The following is a 21,285-nucleotide window of genomic DNA, read 5'->3' on the forward strand; positions in this document are numbered from 1 at the left end:
ACAGAAATGAAGAATAAGGCATTGAGGCACTACAAAGTACCTAAAACTGGGCATTTTTAAAACCCATAATGTAGTCAACATTTACCTCTATTTGCAAAGGCCTGAAATATTCATACTGTTATATCCAATCTATTAACTTATGTACCTGCCAAATAAAAAGTCAGCCACAACTTCCAAAACACCCCTGCACAGCCCCTGCACACGGGCAAATGTGGGGACAGGAAAAGGCTAAGACAGATAAAATATTTAATTTCAGGAGGAACAACCAAGTTGGATAAATTCAAATACAAAAAAAAAATCAGAAATGTACTGGTAGAACAAAGAAGAAAAACTTAAATAAGATCAAAAATAAGTGCAGTAATATAGAATTTAAATGTCCCATCTGCAAATCATGCAGTCACATCGATTCAAGAACAACTCCATAACCTTGCATTGACCTTGTCACAGCCCCACGCGCCCATTAGTGTAAAGATTAAGATAGCCAACAGAACCCTGACATGCAGCGTTGTCTTCAAGTTTACTCACTATGTTTAAAAAAACAAAACAAAAAAACCAAACCACACAACCGCATGCAGGAACACATCACAAACAGAGGCTATTTCTTATGAATACGACTGTTTGGTTGTCTCACATCAGCACGGGCGTGACGGCATTCTTGATGTTGCCATAGGCGGCTCGTCCAAGCAGCTCCCTGAAGCAGCGCTCCGTCAGCTCCACCGGGCTTTCCTTCTCCTTCTCTGATGCCTGCAGCGGAGAGGGAGAGCGGCTGGCAGGGAGCGATGAGGGTGAGGAAGCAGAAAAGGAGAGGAGAGGGGGGGGGAAGCAGGGAGGAGACGAGCAGAGAGAGGCAGAGGAAGGCAAATTGGGAGGGTGCAGACAGAGAGAGAGAGAACAGAGAACAGGCAAGGCACTGAAATTAACTTAATATAATAACATTTCAACAAATGCTCTATTTCTTACACAAACACAGTTTGTACGGCTGAATCTCTGCAGCTGTGCTTCTGAGCTGACTTTACCCTCTGCAGTTTGTCTGCAGTTTGACTGCAGTTTGTACGCATTTACGTACTGCGTGTCTGTGTCCAAATTTGTACACGTTTCATGTCAATCGTGTGGTCTCTCGCTCTCGTGTCCAGCCCTTTTTCATTCTCATGCATAGTTAAAAACATCCGCCATAGCTCCATCTTGGTCTTGACTAGCCTCGGGTAGTCCACCAATGATAACATTATTTATTAAAAGCCTAACTCTTTCATCTTGCCTGCTGTTTCCGTGGAGCAAATGTGAGTTGCTGCCCCATCTTTTGTATTCAAAACTAAAATACGCAAAAATTTTAAAAAAAATTGAATAAAGTAAAACACACTAAACTAAACTAGCAGGAGCACACAAGCTGATGTCAGTGAGTTATTTCAGTGATATTTTCTGTCAGCTGCAGAAAAAAAAAAAAAATATCATGCTGTTTAAAGTTTCTTTATTTGTTCAGTGGTTACAAAGCATCGTGGCAGAAAAAGGTTGTTTCATCCCGCGCAATCTCTCTCAAGTAAACATCTGCTGTGAGGACAAATTTGCATCACCAGTATTTGAAAAAGTGAACTTAGCTATAGCTAACTGATCTCAGATGTGCTGTTTATGAGTCTATGTAAAAATACCTCAGATGAACAACAAGCTTCTTTTTTTTAGGCAACTACATACATTAAAAACAATCCTCATGTGTTCTTGAAGTTTAAACACAAAACAAAGTCCAGAGAGCTTCTGTCATCTGCATCAATAAACTTTCCAAACTAAGTCCCAGCTGTCAGAAGGTTGACTAAAGCTGATCTTTACGTGATTTGAAAATGCACCATCTGTAAGGTAATTAGGCTCTGTACTGATTGCTGTGGGTAATGACAAGCTAGACCCAGTGTGAGAGGAAATGAGGATGCACAGCAGGGGGATAACACACAGAGCAGAGAGAAGCTGAGAATGAAATGTGACTCCCTGTTGCAATAAATCTGTCTGTCTCCGTCTTTGAATAACTCTCCCATTTCTATCACTCTAATTTCCATTATCTATCCTTAACCAGATCTCCCAATGTTCTTTTTGCTGCCCTCCCTCTTTGCTTTCCTAACTTTCAGATCTCGGCATTGACGTCAAAGTGAATTTGAGTATGTGTAATACAGCCAACAGAGAGAAACTCCAGACTGCTGCTGGCATCCTCTACCTCTGTGTTTGTGAGCTCTAATTCTTCACCCATTGCGATATTTCTGTGCATGCTTTTTCCTCCTTTCACATTCACTCCTTTTCTCTTTGGAATCTGAATCACGTGTCTTGGTTTCCTTGTACTTGGCTGCTCTGGGTGGGTTACCAGATGTCCAAAAGGGGAAACAGAGCTGTCGGTGATGACAGTGATGATGAATGACATGGGTGATGGCTGGCTAGACAGCCAGGACAAATATGGCCTAATGTGAGACAAACAACACCAGTTGGCTATCGTGTATCTGGATTGTGTTATCCAAGGCAGGCAGGTCAACACTAGCTGCTGTTAACGCAACAAATTTCTCTCCACACGTTAAATGGTGTGTTTAAGCTCCTTTGTGAGCAACTTAGACAGAAAAGACTTTCTCCTGGTAACCCTTACACTGTCATGAACTTCAACATTTAAGCTTTAGGTTTTTTTGCAGATTTTCTGAGCTTGGCTGAATAAATTGGTGGGAGATCCACTGCTGGGACGATTTGCCACTGTCCTCAAATGTTTTCCACTTGTGAATAATCTTTCTCACTGTGGAAGGACAGACTTCAAATTGATTGGATATGGCCTTATTGATGAGTGGCAGCAATTACTTATCTAAGATCACTGCTAAAAACTTCCCCTCTTGGCCAAACGCTTCAGTCCTGCAGACTGTCAAAACCACTGCCTTCATAGAGGTTCTCAAATTCACCGATGAGCAATTAATCAAATTTATTAGCAGGAGCTAGTTGCTACTTACCCTCTTAACTGTTATGAAAGCAATAAGGGTGCTTTTCACACAATGCTTCTGCTTTTTGGCTTAATTTGTATTAAATAAACAATAGCACACTGTAATATGTCATATATTATTGTTCATCTGAGGTTGCATATACTCAATTTTCAGAAGTGATATAGACCAGATGATTTTTATGAAACACTTACACTGAAGTCCACATGTCCAGTTAAGCACTATGAAAAGCCTCATCTGTAGTTATTATACCACAGCATGCATTTTTAATTTCTCTTTGATATTTGGGCTGATTGGGTCCTGATGAATGTAAAAACAAAGAATTACTAGATATATTTTTTTACCTAATTTTTGTTTCTAAGAAAAATGAGAGCCACATATTCGTTTAAAATTTCGATAGAACAGTAGCAGTATAATGTCGTCGTAAGTGGATATCAGGCCCTTGTAGAGCAAAATTGAGTATTTTGGTCTAAATAACCCAAAATGTGATGTCCACATATGTGGACGCCAGGTACTAGGAGGTTAATGGTTAATGTTTAATATAATATGTTACACTGAAAAGCTAATGGAGCACATCTACTCTGCTGCATATGTAATCCACATTTGCATTTTATTGTTTGCACTCACCTCTCGGTACGCTCTCCACTCTGCAGGTTGAAAAGCAGAGAGGGGACAATCTTGTCCATGTGCTGAGGGTCCCAGATATTGGCCTGCAGTTCATCATTGACTGTCTTTCTCACCACACCCTGCAGACCCTTGATACCTGCCATGCGGATCCTTACAGCAACAATCACACACGCACACAGAAATCATCTGACTGGTTACTCGGTCTATAAATAGGTAACCATATTTAGGAAATTATATTTGCACCTAGCTTTGTTGTTTGAATTGCTCTGTTTTTTATTCTCTTTTTTTTTCCATGTCAAAGCTATATTTGATTTGTCAAACGATTTTATAGTCTATTTTCAGCAATAGAAAGCAATGACTTAAGATTTATTTTATTTTTTTTAAGTGTACAAAAGAAAATGTCCAAAAAAGGAATAAAAACTAAAAATAAACACTACCCATGTAGACTAAGAATAGCACTTATTTAACAACTCCATCTCTACTGCAGTCGAGCGTCTCTGTTACGTACTTGGTGCGGATGTCTGGGTCCTCATAGCCTGAATGGCACATCTCACTGAAGCGGGACACGAAAAAGTCATAACTGCGGTGGTACGATGGTGTATCTTCTTCTATGTTGGCAAATTTTACAAACTAACAACAGAAGAAGGTAAGACGGGGGGGGGGGAAAAGACATCCAGTTTTAATCGCATACAGAGACACTTCAAGATTTACAATAATACGCCCATTCCTTAAAAAGCCCAAGCCCAATAACCTGAGATCTGAGTGGTGCATATCTGCTAAATTAAAGCCAAACTAGAGCTCTCTTAACACAGGATTAAAAGTGAAAAACACAGAGGGAGGCTTTCCCACTGGGCTAGAAAATGTCACCAAGTAAACAGGCTGACATTTAGCTTTACACGACTCTCCAATTAATAGATTATGAAGTGAATTTCTTTAGAATCAAGCCACATCATGATACTATGTGAATCAAGAATTACACTATAAAAAGTCAATACAGAAAATCATAATTACGCCATGCAAAGTAACACAGAAGTGTAGTGCCCACAAAGAAAATTAGCATCTAATGACGTCCTTGCTGAATCATTTCCTGTGTAGAGAATGAGTGCATGGAGTGGTTTTTGAAATTTAATGAAGTATCCTTGAAGTATCCTCGCTTCAAATTAAATGAAGCGAGCAGATAACAGTTCCTGTGAAGCCGCTCAGCTGCTGCAGCAATTTACTGCCACAGTTGATTCCTGGAAGCTGCCCAGTGTTACTGGCAGTAATGATGGGCAGCTTCCAGGTATTAATGTATCAACTATGCTGAAACTCTTCTTATTGCTTTCAGTTAGTTATAGAAGAGTTTCAGCATAGTTGATACAGCATAGTGTCCAAAACCAGAGGCAATAGAAAACAGAGAAAACCTCCCTCATCTCAATCACAGATTCCAAAGAAATAAAAGCAGGCTGACACAATCAATAGGTCTGGTGCTCAGGGCTGTGTTAGAGATTTCTCAGGAGTACAAGGTTTAGTGAAGGTTTTAGTCAGAGAAACAGAGTGCAACAATATCTGGCCAAGTTTGAGTTCTGTTGTAATAACCTCTTTAATCTTCCTTTTAATTTATTTCTCTCTGACTCTGACCTGCTTCTGATGAGCTACACTGTGCACACAAAGACAGTCAGAAGCTGTATGGCAGCTGCTCATGGTTTTGGCTGGTCTTAATATTTGTGTAATTTATGTCAATTCAATGTAGTTTACAGTTTGTACACATGGTGTCACTTCTGTGTGATTCACACAGAACTAGGGCAGGAACTTTTACATGCTCGGGGCCCTCGTGCTTAGTATACCATGCAGAGGTATAGCGTCATTTATGTACTGAAATATAGTCTTGAATGAACAACTGAAGATCTCAAGCAATGTCCACACTGGAGGCGTCACCAGAAAGCCAAGGGCATTTGGCGACTTTAAGCAACTACAGGCAAAACAACCCGGGAGATGCAAAGCATGTGTGTGTGTGTGTGTGTGTGTGTGAAAAGAAGGGGGCACAGAGATAAACATTTTTATTTCCCAGAGGAGTGACTGAAGCAGCTACCAATGAGTGACATATGACCTCGTAGTAAATAAATTATAGATACCTCGGCAACCAGAACCAGGAATGTCCACAATTGACCAGCCTTTAGTCACAAAGCCTTGTGTGATGAGTGTGCACGCAGCTTTATGGCTCTATAAGAACGGTACCATACAGCCAACTAACAACAACCTGTTTCACAAGCCTGAATTTGACACCTACTGGCAGTACTGAGCACATTTAATTCAAGAAAATACATCCTGATGCAATAAAACTTTAATTTTGTTTTTGCACATATGTCAGGAAGTCTTACCTAGCCTAGTTCACAGGTCTGAACACCACAGCTTGACAGATGGATAGGAAGTTTAATTAAAATAACAAAGAAAATATCTTTGATTGCACAGTTTACCTGCACCATACAGTTTAGACTTCCCTTTCAAGCCTCATCACTTTGAGATTGTACTCAAAACATATCATGGAGGAGTTTCAAAGCACTTTCCAGTTCAGTGACTTTTTGAAGCCTCTGTTCTTCATGTGTTTGCTGGTGTGTGAATTCAAACATCAAATAACATTGCAAATTATATTATTTGGTAACAGAAATTGTCTCACTGTAAATTAATACACGGGCCTTTTTAAACTCAGTAAAGAATTAAGCTACTCAGTCTCTGGCCTCACTTGAAACTGTCTTTAGATTCAATTTTCCATTTTATTACATTCTATCATATGCAGCTTTTTAACTTGCGGGTGCAGAGGAGGTCTGTTTAGTTTGTCATGTGCACAGGGCTATGCAGGTCACAGCTACAACCTGATAGCCAGATTAAATTTTAAGAAGGGCCTGATTTTGTCCCATATAGGCATGTGCTCTACATACACACACACACACACACACATTATATCATTTTATTTTGTGTGTGTATATAAATTTCTTCTACTTGCTGAATGTATCAGGCTTTGTATTTGTGTTTTGGGTTTCTAAATGTGTGCAAGACAGAATGACAGCGAGAAGCTAGCATGTCTCATCAGCCTGCACAGATGACTGCAGAGCAGCAGCCGTATAGTCTAAAGCTAATCTGATTTCCTTTACGTGTCCTCTCCTGACCCAGCAGACAGACTGATAGCTGCTTCCCACATCAGAAGATACTCATCACTTCTCTCTGCCTACCACTCCGTCCCTGAGCTCTGATCTTTCTCAACACAGTATTCTCTCGCCTTTTACCATCACGTCAGGAAAGTAAATGCACCCTGTCAATTTCAGATAATACCTCTAAATCCACTCAAATGGGCAGTATTTGCTGTAGCAGGAAAGCTTAGAAACTAAGACATATTAACAGCCAACAGCTTGGGTGTGAGAGCATTTCTGTAAATTTATATCACTAAAACAGCCCACTTGTGTCTGAAAAGATAGAACACATTATAGCTGGGCAAGTTTTCTTGATTATTAAATTGTGAATCAACTAAAGAAATGTCTATGTTTAAAATCCAATAATATAATCTGAATGCAAGGAGTAACATCCAGCAACATTGCACCCCTTGATTTGTTTTCCATACTTTTACTATTTTATACTACAGGCACTGTTGTAGATATAAGACAAGTATGCAAACCTATTTTTCCACAAAGCAAAATTGACAGAGAAATGCAGCTACCAGTCTTCTTTTTTTTGATTGCTTGTTTGTTTTTGGTGGTTCATTATAAACAATGGGAGTCATCAAACTGATATAATGCAATAGTGAAATCCTGGAAACTCACTGAGTTGGTTCCTAGGATCTGCAGGCTGGGTTTGTCTGACTCCAGAAGCTTGCGCACCATCTTCAGAAAGCTCTCCACAAACAGGTTGATGCTTTGGCAGTGACATGCCATCAGCAGCTGGTCCAGGGCTTCCATGGCTATGCACACATACCTGGAATGGCAAAAGAGAGAATAGAGAGTCAATTTAACCCTGCAGATAAATGTAGTCTGTGCCTGCAAGAAATCAAAATAAGATAAGCTTTCCCAGACAAACTCTGTAGACAGGCATACTGAGCATATTCAGCTGGACTCTGCCAAGTGTAAATATAATCTGTACAGGCTGTTTGCATTTGTGAGAATCATTGCAGGGTGCTCAGAGAAAAACAACTTCACTGGAATATAAAGTAAGTGCAGACTGAACAAACACATCACAACGCATAACCCAAACCAATAGTGTTCTTTTTATTAAAAAACAGACCCATTTTCCTCCATGTCTTGTTGGTTATATTGCAAACATAGTGACAGTGAGTTTCGAATGTAACGAGAAAACAGGGTCAAGAACACGCACACAGAATACAAAGAAGGATTTTTACAGCACAATCTTAAGCGCTTTGATAAGCTCAGATCTTGTGCAGAGATCAGAACAAATCTCTTTGATGAAAGGATATTACAAGCACCAGTTTTCCTATTACCAACAGCCAAGTCACCTCAAAATCTTCCCAGAATTTTTATGTTACAGCTTCAGTTGTGCTAGATTTAAATAAACTGATATGTGGCAAAGAATAAACACAAAAGATGCACAAACAGCAAATGTTTAAGAGACTACAGTTGAAGCTCACCCGTATCTATGCCGAGCCACATCCCTTGACAGTCTCTCAGACAGGTAGGCTCCGATACGGTCTAGCTTCTCTGGAGCTGACAAGGCGTAGAATGTCAGCTTTTCCATGTTGGCCTTGACCAGACCATCCTAGGTGGGTGACAGAGGGAGACGGCAAAAGTGGGACACTTTGCAATAATCCAAAGGATCAGTTAACCCAGAATTTAAAAAAAAAAAAAAAAAAAAAAAGTTGTCAGATGGGATATATATACATGGGTTAATGTTCACTAACAGGCTTTGGCTCGGTTTACTTTTACAGCTTTTTTTTATGTCAATGGGGATAATAATTTATAAAATTGTTGTTCCAGAAATATTTCTGTAATGCAACTGTGTGTGTTTAGTGACAAATATAAATCTATTCATTTCTAAAAAACCCAAATCAACGAGTATAACTAGATCATCGTTTTAACTCCTACTTTTCCCCTTGACCTACTTTACTGCTCTTCAGTTTGGTCTGGGGGAAGACAGAGCTAAAAACACCAACAGTCCTCTGAGATCTCACATTCGGACAAGACCAAAAAAAAAAAAGAAAGAAAAAAGAAAAAGAAAAAGAAAGAAGTGAATGAAATAAAATTTGAAGGTTTTACACATCCGGACAAGACGAGACACGAGCGGTGTGTTACAAAAAAGAAAAAAAAAAAAAAAAAAAAAGAGTACACTCCATGTTTCTGTAGCTTTTAAAAGTCAAAACTGTTTTTAGTCTCTGACAACGTTATGGAAGAATTTTGGCCCACTTGTCATTATAAAAGTACAGATCTGTTATGGTCCTATCAAAACATTTCAATCAGGTTGAGCTTTGAACTTATACTGGGCTACTGCAACACCTTGATTCTTTTCCTTTTCCTCCATTCTGCTGCAGATTTGCTGCTGTGCTTGAGAGTATTGTCCTGATGAACGACCCAGTTTTATGCAAGCTTTAGCTGTCAGACATATGGCCTCATATTCGACTCTAGAATACTTGCTATACTATAGTTCATGGTTGACTCAATGACTGCTGCAGAGGTCCTTTGGCTGCAAAACAAGCCAAAATCTTCACCCCTCCACCACTGCACTTGATAGTTGTTATGAGGTGTTTGTGCTTGATTTTGGTCTTGTCTGTCCAAAGGTCATGTCCCAGAAGTCTCATGGTTTGTTCAGATTCAGTTCCGCAAACATAAGCTGTTCTATCATGTCCTTTTTAGAGAGGGTTACCAAGCGTTTTCCTGGTAACCCTGCCAAACAAGCCATACTTGTTCAACCTTTTACTAATTGTACTGTCATGAACTTTAACATTTAAATTTGCTAGAGTCTGAGATGTCGGGGGGAGTTTGCGGGAGGGGGGTCTGACAGTCTGACTTTGAGATGATAGGATATCCACTGCTGAGAAGTTTGGAAACCACCCTGAAAGCTTTCCACTTGCGAATAATCTTTCTCCCTGTAGAATGATGAAGTTCCAACTGTTGGCAAATGGCTTCATTCTCATTACTTCTCCAAGGTAATTGCTGGTGTCTTTCTTTCTTTGCTTTGTGTTAGCAAATTTCCAAAACTTAAGACAACATGATTTTATTGTCTTGATGAGATGATGAGAGATGAGATGAGATAGCCTTTATTTGTCAGTTGCAGGTCTTTTGCCCACAACCGAGATGACAGACCTTGCCGACCGTACATACAATACACAAACATCACATTGGGGAGACAGGTCAGGCTAGGTAGCGAGGAAAAAAAACATCGAAATGTGTAACACAAAAGGATAATATAGGAATGCACAGATATCAACACACCATAGCACAATAAACACAGACAAGCAACATGGGAAAGAGTTCCAGTGTGTACATCTGATCTGGGACCGCTGCAATCTTTCGACTGCGCCTCCAACTGACCCGATGTCCACATCAGAGGGGAGGTAAGCGTTGGAGGTGGCGTTGGATCCGGGGTAGGGAGGGTGATGCGTCAGTGAGTGCTTATCAGTATCAGTACATGTATGTGTGTGCGTGTCGATAGTTCAGCTGAGACAGTGTCCTTCGCCCTGCCAGGCTAAGTAAACAGTCTTCCAGCCAACCCAGGTGGCCTTGCATGGAATGGGAAGGAACAGACTAAACACAGTCGTTATCAGGGTGTTTTGTTCAGCTCCGGCCTTGTAGCTGGCGCCGAGAGGGTATCCGCATAAGTGATGTTATTTTTTTACTTTAGTGCGAACAGCTCATATGAATTTCAAAGCAGTTCTACAGTCCAACACTGGTCCCATTGGAGAGCCGCGAGCTTCGCCATACTTGCTTTCTGTGATGTTGTCATTTCTTGTGCTCAAGGAGCCGATTTCTGAGAACTCACGGCAGTGTGCCTCCCCGAGATGTCATCCAATTTTGCGCCCAGAGATGTTATTCCGGGCTAGCCCTTCCGAGATGTAATCCAGTCTGCAGTCAGAGATCTTATTCTGAGTATTCACAGCAGCCGTAGCCTCTCCAAGATCTTATCCGTGCTGACTCAATGAGCCCATTTTGAGAAACTCACGCCTCTCCCATCGTTCCAATCCCAGCGGGCAGCCTTGTGGGGGTTTGAACAGCCGGTTCCGCTTTCTTAATTCTTCGATAAGTCAGGGCCAAGCCAGCTCCGATCCGCCAGAACCCTGTTACCATGGTTCCGAATAGGTAGATATCTTCAGCACTCAGGCTCACCCAAGCCCAAACTTCTCGTTGAGAAAGGGGTGTCAATTGCATTTAGGGACCAGTTGATCCAATCCATAATTCCTCTTTTAGGTTTTAGAGAACAGACTGTGAGAGAATGTTCCAGGGAAAATACAAAAAAAACCCACGAGACTAGACAAGGACATAAGCAGGGAAGATAAGGGAGAGGAGAAAAGTGCGTCCGCCTCCTCCGAGAGCCAAAGAAGAAGTTCTAAGGTTTTATGTGGAAGATACATAAAACCTTAGAACTGGAAGAAGGTGTACTTCGTTTTTCTCAATATTGTACCCACATTAACAGAAAGAAAAGTTACTTTCATAGACACTGTATAAATGAAAATGGGTAACTCTCTGTAAAATGATAAATCTTGTGATGAAGACATGAGCACCAGCGGAACTACTTATACAATCCAAGCATCCTGTACATAAATGTTCCTTTTATTGTTATAAGTTATGCATATAATTTGCCATTTACACGCACAAAAAAATAGCACATCAAAATATGTTCAAAACAACTCACTCACAGTTAGCTGGGGATGTGTCTCTAACCAAGGGACACATTTTATCAGGATGAACAATAACAATGCCCCTTTTAATGTAAGTGCCTAAGTGGTAATGTCACAGCATGCACAAAAACAGGATGCAGTCATTGTTTTTATATATCTAAATTCAATCTAAGAGAGCACATCTGCTGTCATACCTGCGTACGGAGAAGGCGCTACCAACTACCATCTTCTAGAAATTAGTTTAATGACCAATAACCAGTTTGACTGTTAAGTTTAGCTACAAACATGGCTTCTCATCCAAACCATCAACACAATTTTTAAGACAAGACAGAAAAAGCACCAGTGAAATTAGTACCTTTTTTTGGTCGCTACATTTCAGAATTTTCCAGTTTCACTACCCAGCCACTGCACATTTACAAATTAAATAGGACCTCAATTCTTTTCCAAATTTATTTTTTAGCGAAGACAAGCAAAAAAGAAAACAAATACATACAAACCTAAGAATACATTGCTATATTTAACTTCTTTACCATCAAGTATTTCAATAAATGCATATATACACACATTCACATGCTCACACGATGTGACACAATTTCGAGTCAACATCATCGGACGCCTTAATTATGCCTAATCTGCTGGAGCACCATTAGTTACAGACTCAGCCACTGCAGGTTTCATTTTGGAGCACAATAAGCAGGTGCACAGAGACAAAAAGGAGGGGGGAAAAAAGAGTTAAGTATAACTATGCCACTGTACTGCAGACCATAGATCTAAAAGGTAAAGTGGGTTACTGCAGCAGCATTGAGGCAGTAATGAAGAGCAAATCAGCTTCTTCGTCTCAGCCCAGATTAATTCCCTTTATGAGTCATCTGCATCAGATCTCAGTAAATCAGAAAAATGGTAGGAAAGATGAGCTTTGAAGAAGGCAGTTATGTAGCTCAATATAAATCCTCCTAAATATAAATTGTCATAACTATTTATATTTGCAAGCAAAGCGACCATAGATGGATCCTACCAGCTAAACCTGGCAAAGCTCAATTTTTATCCTTAATGTACAATGACCCCAGTTATTTTTTATCCACAGCTACGAAAGCACCAAGTGATTTCTATATGTAACTCTACACTATGTAGAAGAATGGTATTTGACTTTGAACATGAAAGAGAACAACATGAGGTATTAATAAAAAAAAAAAACAGAAAGAGTCACTTCTCACCTCTGGATCTTCTGGGAAGATGTTGTCTACCAGTCTCTTGTACCGAGGCCTGAGTGCCCCGCAACAGCCACAAACCCCTGAGGAAGGAGAAAATGGAGAGGAAAAACAAAAACAAGAGAGAAGTGCTCAATTAGGCTTGTGCAGTATGACTGATAGAAATACAATAAATCAGGTCTTTTTCCTTTTTTCTCTTTCTGGTAGTAGTATTAGTCTGCACTCTGTCAGCCAAAGTAATGAGGTAGTCTCAAATCAGCCACATTTCGGTACCGATTCAATGAACACTGCAACAAATGGGCAATAAAAAAGTCATTCCAGTTCAGCAACTAATGACTTCACATTATTGCTCTCACAACAGAAGTAATGGTTGAAAGCTGGAGAAAAATAAGTTACAGAAAATAAACATCAACTTTAACAGAAGTCAAACTGACCTGTCAGCAAGAAAAAAAACACAAATGCAGCCAGGAAAATGGACAAAATGGATTTGTTCATTTTTGTCAGCTGACAATAATCAGGCCGTAATATCATTCATTTAGCAGCATACATAAATATAAACGCATGAACTTACAAATGCATATAGCCTGAGACAAATAAAAAAAATGTGTACAATAGAAGGTGACTTCATGTCAGCTTTTAAAGAAATTCCTATACACACATTACGCCTGCGTCATGCGGTACAGGTATGACATAATCACTCAAGCTTTTGTTTTTAGCATTAAAAAGATTTATCAAACCGAAACTTTATGTCACAAAACACATGTCAAATTAAGGCGATTCTGTGCAAAAACACTTCAGGACACCAACATATGGAAGGAATGTGGTCACCAGACAATTACAGTGACAGCAATGCCACTGAGATGAAACAGGCACACACACGCACACACACACCTCGCTTTCTCTCAGTCAAGACAGCCTTAAAGAGAATGATGCAGCACGAAGTACGAACTGTGAACAGTGATTTTTTTCTGACTTTGCACTGAGGAGAAAGCAAGCCAGGCAGAGAGGCAGAGAGCTGACATGATTGGTTGAGGGAATTCAGCAGTGATGAGTCATAAGGGAGACCCTGTGAAAATGAAAAAGGGACACCCTCCAAAATTCCCAAATTACGCTTTTACCTTTGAAGCATACGTGCATTTTTCCCCCCATCTTACTTCCTTTAAACTCACCGTGTGAGTTTTAGAGTCATAAAGCTAGACGAAAAAAGTAGGTCATAATGCAGTCAGCATTGCAGGCAAGTAATGAATGGTTCTCTGACACAAATAGAGACAGGAGGTATTTACCGTTTATTAAAAGAAAAGAAAATCAGTGCACTAAGAAAGATTTTCATCTGCCCTTCCTTTCTCCCAACGTCATCTTCTTCCCTTTTCTTAACTTAAATTAAAAAGTGGTTTATTAATCATTATTGTTGCTGCTGTTACAAAGACTGAGCAACGTCTCATGAAACGGCAGTAAAAAAAACATTCTGAGCACACAGACAACATTATTAGCGGTCTATTTGCTACACCTTTGCAATAATGGCCTCCATTCCATTTATAGACCATCTCCCAACTCAACACCAAGTCAATACATTTTTTTTTAAACTACTACCAAAAAAGCTATTTTCTGTTCTTCAAACAACACCATCATCAACACTGCTCACGCTATGCCAGAACTGACAAATATGACTTGCAAAAAAGCCTATTTATTTGGACGTGACAACATTTCCCCTTGTTAAATAAATGGTAAGTGATTATAATCACCATGCATTGGTGTTAGCAACGTATCTATTAAGACAAAGACGGGAAATATTTGTTCATAACGAGTCATATCTGTATAATAACGTATTAAGATATTACTTGGTAAATATCAAACCATGAGTGTGTAACACCCACAATATAACCACACAAGATATCGCAATACCATGTTGTATCAATTTTTTCCCTCATCCCTAGTGTCTTTGTTAGTACAATCATGACAGGAAATGATACCTAATTGTGTAAGCAATCGTCTTCATTGGGACATGTGTTGCTGCTTGAAAAACTTCCCATCACAAGAAGTTGTTGGAAGTCAAATATGTGTGAGAAGAGGTCATGCATTACCAAAGTTAATTATAAATGGACACCTTTCAAGCCTGAAATGTAAGACACCTGTACTCCCACAGAAACAGGACTATCCAATCTAGCACTTAATTGGCACAACAGGTGGCAAAAATAACAAAATGCACAGTCCACCCTCAAGAATAAATCATCAAACTGTAAAAATCAAGGAAACAAACATCAGCCAATGCACCTGAGTCACTGATGCTATCCCTAACGCTGAGTCCCTTCTCAAGACAAAAGCAAAGTTTTGGGTGGAAAATGATTTATTCCCAAGAGAAGTGCATGCATGAGGGTTTTTTTTTTTCAAAGCACAAACATATCAAAGTCATATAGTATAACAACAGAAAAATTAAAAACAAAATATTTTCACACACTTTGTCTTATCTTGCTTTTTTGGCCCACACATTTAACATTTTAAATTAATTCCCAGTATTTAAAAAAAAAAGAAAGAAAGAAAGAAAATGAGTGTTGAGACTATTTAGACTTCTGAGCACTGCTGCTATAGAGATCGTCATTTAGACCAAGCAACAAGGCTGTGTATCAACATTTAGTAGCCTTCTGCTACATCATCAGTGACCCACGCCTGGCAAGGCAGCTGCAAGAACAGATAAGATGTCCCTAAAAGACCTTTTAATAAAGTTATCACTTTGAGTACTAAAAGCACGTTTTTCAAGACTCATGTGTGCTCTCTAAAAGCTATGTTGAACTCGGTAGGAGTTGTCATCCCTGTGCTCATCTCAGGGAAGTGTGAGTCTACTCGTAGCACTTCTTCTTTCCTTTATCACTTCAAACACTAATGAGGCCTCTGCAACTCTCCCTCCCTTCCTGCACCCACCTAAACTCCATCCACCTCCTGTTCACATCCTTGCTGTATTGGCTCAGGGCATGAGTGTAGGAGTCAACACTGAATTAAAAAAAATACAGTGGGTCCCCAGTCTCCAGAAGAAAGGGTACCGGACAGACAGAGAATGGGCAGGAGAATGAGAGAAAGACATATACAGAGATGGGAGTGTGATGGGGGAGGTGAAATGAGATGTGCTGAATGAGTCACAGATTAGTGCTACTTATTGCATCTGCTCTGTCCAGGACAAATCTGTCCTGTCCTCTCTGTCAGCTGCACATAAAAAATTTTTGGGGAAAGTCATTTCTAAATAAACTAAATTATGTAATATATTTGCATGCTATTTCACACACTTGTGGTGCAGCATTTGGATATATCCTGCCTTTTCCCTCCTTTTTAAAAAAATGTAACCAGTTCTCTTTACTTCAGTGTTAGATCAACTGACAGCTGAACAGTTTTTTGTAACAACACCAAACAGCATATTTGTTTCTACAACTCAAAAAACTTGATGAAATTGGCTCAAAGGGGCCAATTACACCCACAGGTCTTTATAACACAAAATTAAACTACCGCCATTTAAAACATTTACATATTCTGCTTGCACTCTAATTGTAATGTGTGTACTGCAATACCACTTCTCTGAGGAAATTTCTCCAGCTGATTCGCTGGCACAGAAATTCCTGTGATGTTTCAAAGTTGTGTTCAGTTTCTGTTATAAGGAATGAGGGCTGTTTTGTGCTTCTGCTAATGATGGGTTAAGTTAGGGAGAAAAAAAACTTAGAAGGCAAAACAAAGTGGGTGCACAATGATATGCTCGACAGTGGTGAAAAGCACAAAGCAGGGGGTCTCACGACATCCACCCACTCTGCGCTGCAAGGTGACAACACATTTATGGGCTGGACACCGAGCTCCTCCACACAGACTCAAATAAGGAATAAAACCTACACAGCAAACACTGTGAGCAACACACTGACGAGCTTGAAACACAGGAACAATAAATCACTTGTAGCTCTAACACTAATACAATCTATCGCTACTAATTGGATGTTAAGCTACACAATCTTCCAGCATGAAGTTATGAGTAGATATATAGACACCTGTAAGGGTGGGGGGTCACCATCCTTCAAATCGCCACAGGAAGAAGCCAGCCAATCGCAATCTATTTTTATCCTCGTAACAATGGGCCGGTACATTAACAGATTACACTCTCCATTTCCGCCAGGATATCAGCTTAACATTTCCACATTACGGTGAGAGAGAAATGGAGAGAAGGGAGGACAAAACTGCACGTGGAAGTGAGAAAAATAAAGGCAAGCAAAAATACATAGCTACAGAAGACATGTTTTTGCATGATAATAAAAATTTTTGAAAATAAAACAGAAAAAAGGAAAAAAATCCTCCACCCACTTACACAAACACCATGAGGTGTTAATAACTGCACTGTGGGTCCCACGTATCAGCTGTAGACACTAGTGCTAAATAAAAAATAAATAAATAACAGGAATTATCTCAAAGGATGCTACAAAAACATACATGTGAATGCACAAGGTGGTGCATGACGCTTTACGCATCTTGCAGCGTCATCTGCACCTGCTGTCCCAAATCTGCTCTGTTGTGCCTGAAGTCACATGGCGGATAAGAGAGAATAAAAACAGTCCTGACACCCAGCAACAACAATATTTAACACACTTAATATCTGCCTGTGTGTATGGAGGTGTGCGTATACTTGGGAAACAGAACTGCAGGTGCACATTCAGACCTCACCTTCACCTAGGGTCATGCAAAGCGGTGGTTTCGAAGGCCAACGCTGACACACAGGCATACAGTGACCTTGCTGTAAATATACATACTTCCCCAAGAAACACATCACTTCTCATGAGGGTTACAAAGCAAGCTGCCCTTCAGGGGTGTCATTACATAAGAGGGAGGGGGGAGAGAGACAAAGTCCTGCTATTTTTACATCAGCAAACATCTTCAAACGTTGTACTCACACAAAGAAATGCAAGCACACAGCAGAATCTGGCAACACGGAGAGCAAACGAGAAACAAGGAGAGCGTAAGCAAATAACAAATAATGAGCAAGCCCCTTTCAACAGCTAACCAGTATGCACAAACGCTGTCACTGAGTTTGGGAATACTGTACAGCAGATGAGGAGAGGAGCAAAGTACATATCATAGAGAAGAGGGTGACAGCCTTTTGGGAAGTGTGACAGGGAATAAAAATATTTGGGGATGACATGAAAACTACTCAAATGTCCTGCTTATATATAACCATAACACTCCACCATACCTGCCCACCATATCGCTTAGGTATGTTTGAGGTACTGGAAAATATGGAATTTCATAAGGAAAACATCATATACATCAGTTTTTCAGCCAATTAAGCCAAGAGCCAGATTCACAGCACACATTCGATCAGTGTGGGTGGAAGGAAACATGGCTGGTGTAATCCGACCAACACACTGATGCCTAGACCCCGCTGCCAACAAATCTTTATAACACAAGCCTGGTCCAACACACTATGAATCCCTTAAACCTGCACAGACGCTATAAGCTGAGCACACTGTACAGCCTTCAGTTTGAAGCGCTTGTGTTAAAAATTCACTCCAAACCAAAACCTTACTCCATCAACAGTCTGCAATTCAAAGCAAAGCTGGCTACATTTTTAATTAACACTAATCAATTAACTATATATCAACATGCCCCAGTAACATCAGAGCCAAAATAAATGTCAAAAACCATCTGGGAGATTTTATCAAATCTAAAAATGATCTTATCAGAGCTTTTCTGTTTTTAAAGAAACATAATTTAACACATAGTATCTAAAATACTGAAGAATCATAAATATATGAACACAAGGTTATAACACAAACACCCAAAGTTAACCAGAGTTAGAAAATACATAATACACTGACAGAGAACACACCCTGTTAACACCAACTATAACAGAAGGAATCATTATCAGTGATAGTTAGGAGTAAATAAGTGTCTATTACCAAACATAAACATCTTCAAAGCAGTCCCCGTGTAATCTATTACTGTAATGTAACAGTGAGTATCCTTTTAAGTGTCCAAGTTCTCATAACGCGCTTTCAGGAGCTGCTACACTCTAGTCAGAACTGCTTTTTATCGCAAGGAAGCCGAGAAGGAAACATCTTTGTAGAATGTAGGAAAACAGGCTAAACAGCGGATGCCTGATATTACTCACATGTTTATACAGCCCAGAATGCACAGACCAATACGCAATGGAAAAAGGATTGTTAACCTTACCGTACATTAGTCGTGATGTGGAAGTCGCTCACTACGGCCGTTTATGTTTTCTTAATGCAGCTTCAGTTCCTCATGCAGACACACTGCTGTGCCTAGAGGCACTGAAAATGCACACAAACACACGCACCGCTCAGCCTGGGATAAATGCCTGCACGTGTGCTTGGAGCTAAAAGGCATATGAATGTGCACCGTGATTGGTGCAGAGGCTGGCTCGCTGCTATGAGTTACACACGCACAGTCTCCTTGCCATGCAGGCACACACACAGTCATTCACACACTTGCGCACAAAAAGGGGCTGAGAGGCAACGTCAGAGGAAAGCGTGCCGTGATGACCTTGGATTTTCCCATTCTTCTGCAACAGTGCTCCTTCTTAAAGGGGGCAGTGCAGATTTTGACATGCAAGCGTGCATACAAGCACACCAAACTCACTTATAATCTAGCTTTCAATTGCAGAGGGGAAAAAAGGCAAGGACTGACAGAATAAGAGCGAAATGTGCACCACAAAGATGAAAAGGGAGAATACCTCCTTCCCACACAACCCTCTCGTCTCCCTCTCTCCACCCCCTGCCAGCATCACTCTTGCCCTCCTCTCATCATTAATCTTCCCCTCTTTTCCACTTTACTTAAATTCAGCTTTTGCTTCTGCACTTATGCAACCTTCTGCCATACTTCCTTACAGTAGGAAATGTGCGATTACATAACCATGTGTACTGATATTTGCATAAACAAAAGCAAATAACCATTCCTTTTAATGAAGTGACAGTTTACGTTTTCTCTTCCAGGTTTCATTCTCTAAAAAAAAAAAAAAAAAAAAAAAAACAGCAGATAAATTCAACAGTAGGGCTGGGCCATATCATACCATTTATGGTAATACCGGTATAATGCTGGGCAACGGAAAGAAAATGAAATATTGCGATTGAATATGGGTAAAACACGCATGCGCAGTGCCTTTGTTTTCATACGCACATGGCGGAAAAAGCACGGCGGCGACAGAGAATGAGAAGGGCAAAAGCGGATCATTGAATGAAACGGATGAACCAGAATTGGTTTGTAAAAATGCTGCAACTTCAGTGGTGTGGAACTGGTTTAGCTTTTGTCCATCAGATACACACCAAAGCACTATTTTTGGTAGAGCATGCTAGCGGCCCGTCGTTATTACCGTGTTGTCTGGAAAATACGGCACACTTAAAATCGATCCTTTGATTTTTCTGAAAATTTACAGTGCCCCTTATAATCCCATGTGCCTTACGTATGAATTCTGGTTGTGTTTACTGACCTTGAAACTATTTTATGTGGTACACGGTGCTCAAAAATCGGTCAAATGCTTTAGTACGACTTTGCTAAGCTACAAACCCGCACCGCTTGATGGATTGTCGGAGCATTATGGCTACCATAGTCAGGAGCCTCGCGGAGTGATGCGTACTGTGCTTCAACATAATATTACCGCATTGTGTGTGTATAACCTCTTTTTAAGTTTTGCGGAGATTACACATGGTTATGCTGAGGATATGTCGGCCAATTTCCACTGGAAATGCCTTTTGATTAAACTGTCAGCAAGGAATTAGCATTTGCACTGTTAAATTTTTTATATAACTTTAATGCACATAAAAAACAGCGGCTTGTTTAAATGAAAATGCATTGATGGGGTTGTTTTTGCACTAATAAAGTTGTGGAGTTGTAAAGTAATTTGTCTAGTGTCAATTATATCGTCAGTTATATCGTTATCGCAAATTTTCTAATGTATATCGTGATAAATATTTTTGGTCATATCGCCCTGCTCTATGCAACAGTGCTCGCTTCCATCTCACGAATGGCAAAGCTCATCAACATGAATGCGCCACAAAAGCAGAACTTTTAAATGAATCCTACCTTTTTATAACTATTACCACAAAGTCATTAAAAAGAGATACGATCATCATGTAATTTGTTCTAATGCACAAATTTGCAGCGGTTTGATCAGAAACCTCACAATACTGCAGTGCACTCATAATAGCTCAAATGCGCACTTATTATGTATTAGGTGCTCAGTCTCTCTGGTTCGCAGTTTTCACAGTCTTCTAAGACGATCTTATAATGAACTAAACATCTAAAATAACAACATGTTAGATGTTTCTCTCTTATGTGAAATAGTAGCATCTCACAGGGTTTTAGAATGCAAAGATCCATCAATCAAGCTCAGTTCTGCAATTCCCAAAAGTGCACCATTGATTGCCAATGAAATCAGCAGTTGTACAATTAATTGAGGTTGGCAATAAATTGATTGTAGTAATAAATAAAATCTGCCTTGGTAACTGGGCAACACTGTTTAGCAGCACCTTGTATTATTAACTGTGAACAATCTCAAGCAACTTTGAGAGAGGCAGACCCCAAATAATAGTTTCCATTTTCACAATGACTTATTTTTAAGTAATGTGAATTTGGGAAGTATGGTAAAAAAAAAAAAAACAGCTATTCAGTGACACTAAGCAGGGTCCCAAAGACCACAGGGGAGGTGATG

General features: G+C 39.9%; 1 protein-coding gene across 7 annotated transcripts in view; it reads right to left on the reverse strand.

Annotated features, from left to right (window-relative positions):
• The window catches only part of LOC146501631 (protein EFR3 homolog B), a 31,405-nt gene that overhangs the window by 8,499 nt on the left and 1,621 nt on the right, over nt 1-21,285 (reverse strand). For 5 of the 7 annotated variants that reach the window (XR_014869362.1, XM_085132924.1, XM_085132925.1 and 2 more), the window contains 6 exons: nt 12,603-12,679; nt 8,188-8,315; nt 7,370-7,520; nt 4,084-4,205; nt 3,576-3,725; nt 632-766 (listed from right to left, as the gene is read on the reverse strand). Coding sequence is in view for 6 of the 7 variants with exons in the window: in XM_085132924.1 (XP_084989050.1) it covers nt 632-766; nt 3,576-3,725; nt 4,084-4,205; nt 7,370-7,520; nt 8,188-8,315; nt 12,603-12,679 (763 nt within the window). In the remaining variant the exon portion in view is untranslated. The other 2 variants (XM_085132926.1, XM_085132923.1) reach the window with 2 other exon arrangements.

Source organism: Neolamprologus multifasciatus, chromosome 15, assembly GCF_963576455.1.
Source record: "Neolamprologus multifasciatus chromosome 15, fNeoMul1.2, whole genome shotgun sequence".
Lineage (NCBI taxonomy): Eukaryota > Metazoa > Chordata > Actinopteri > Cichliformes > Cichlidae > Neolamprologus > Neolamprologus multifasciatus.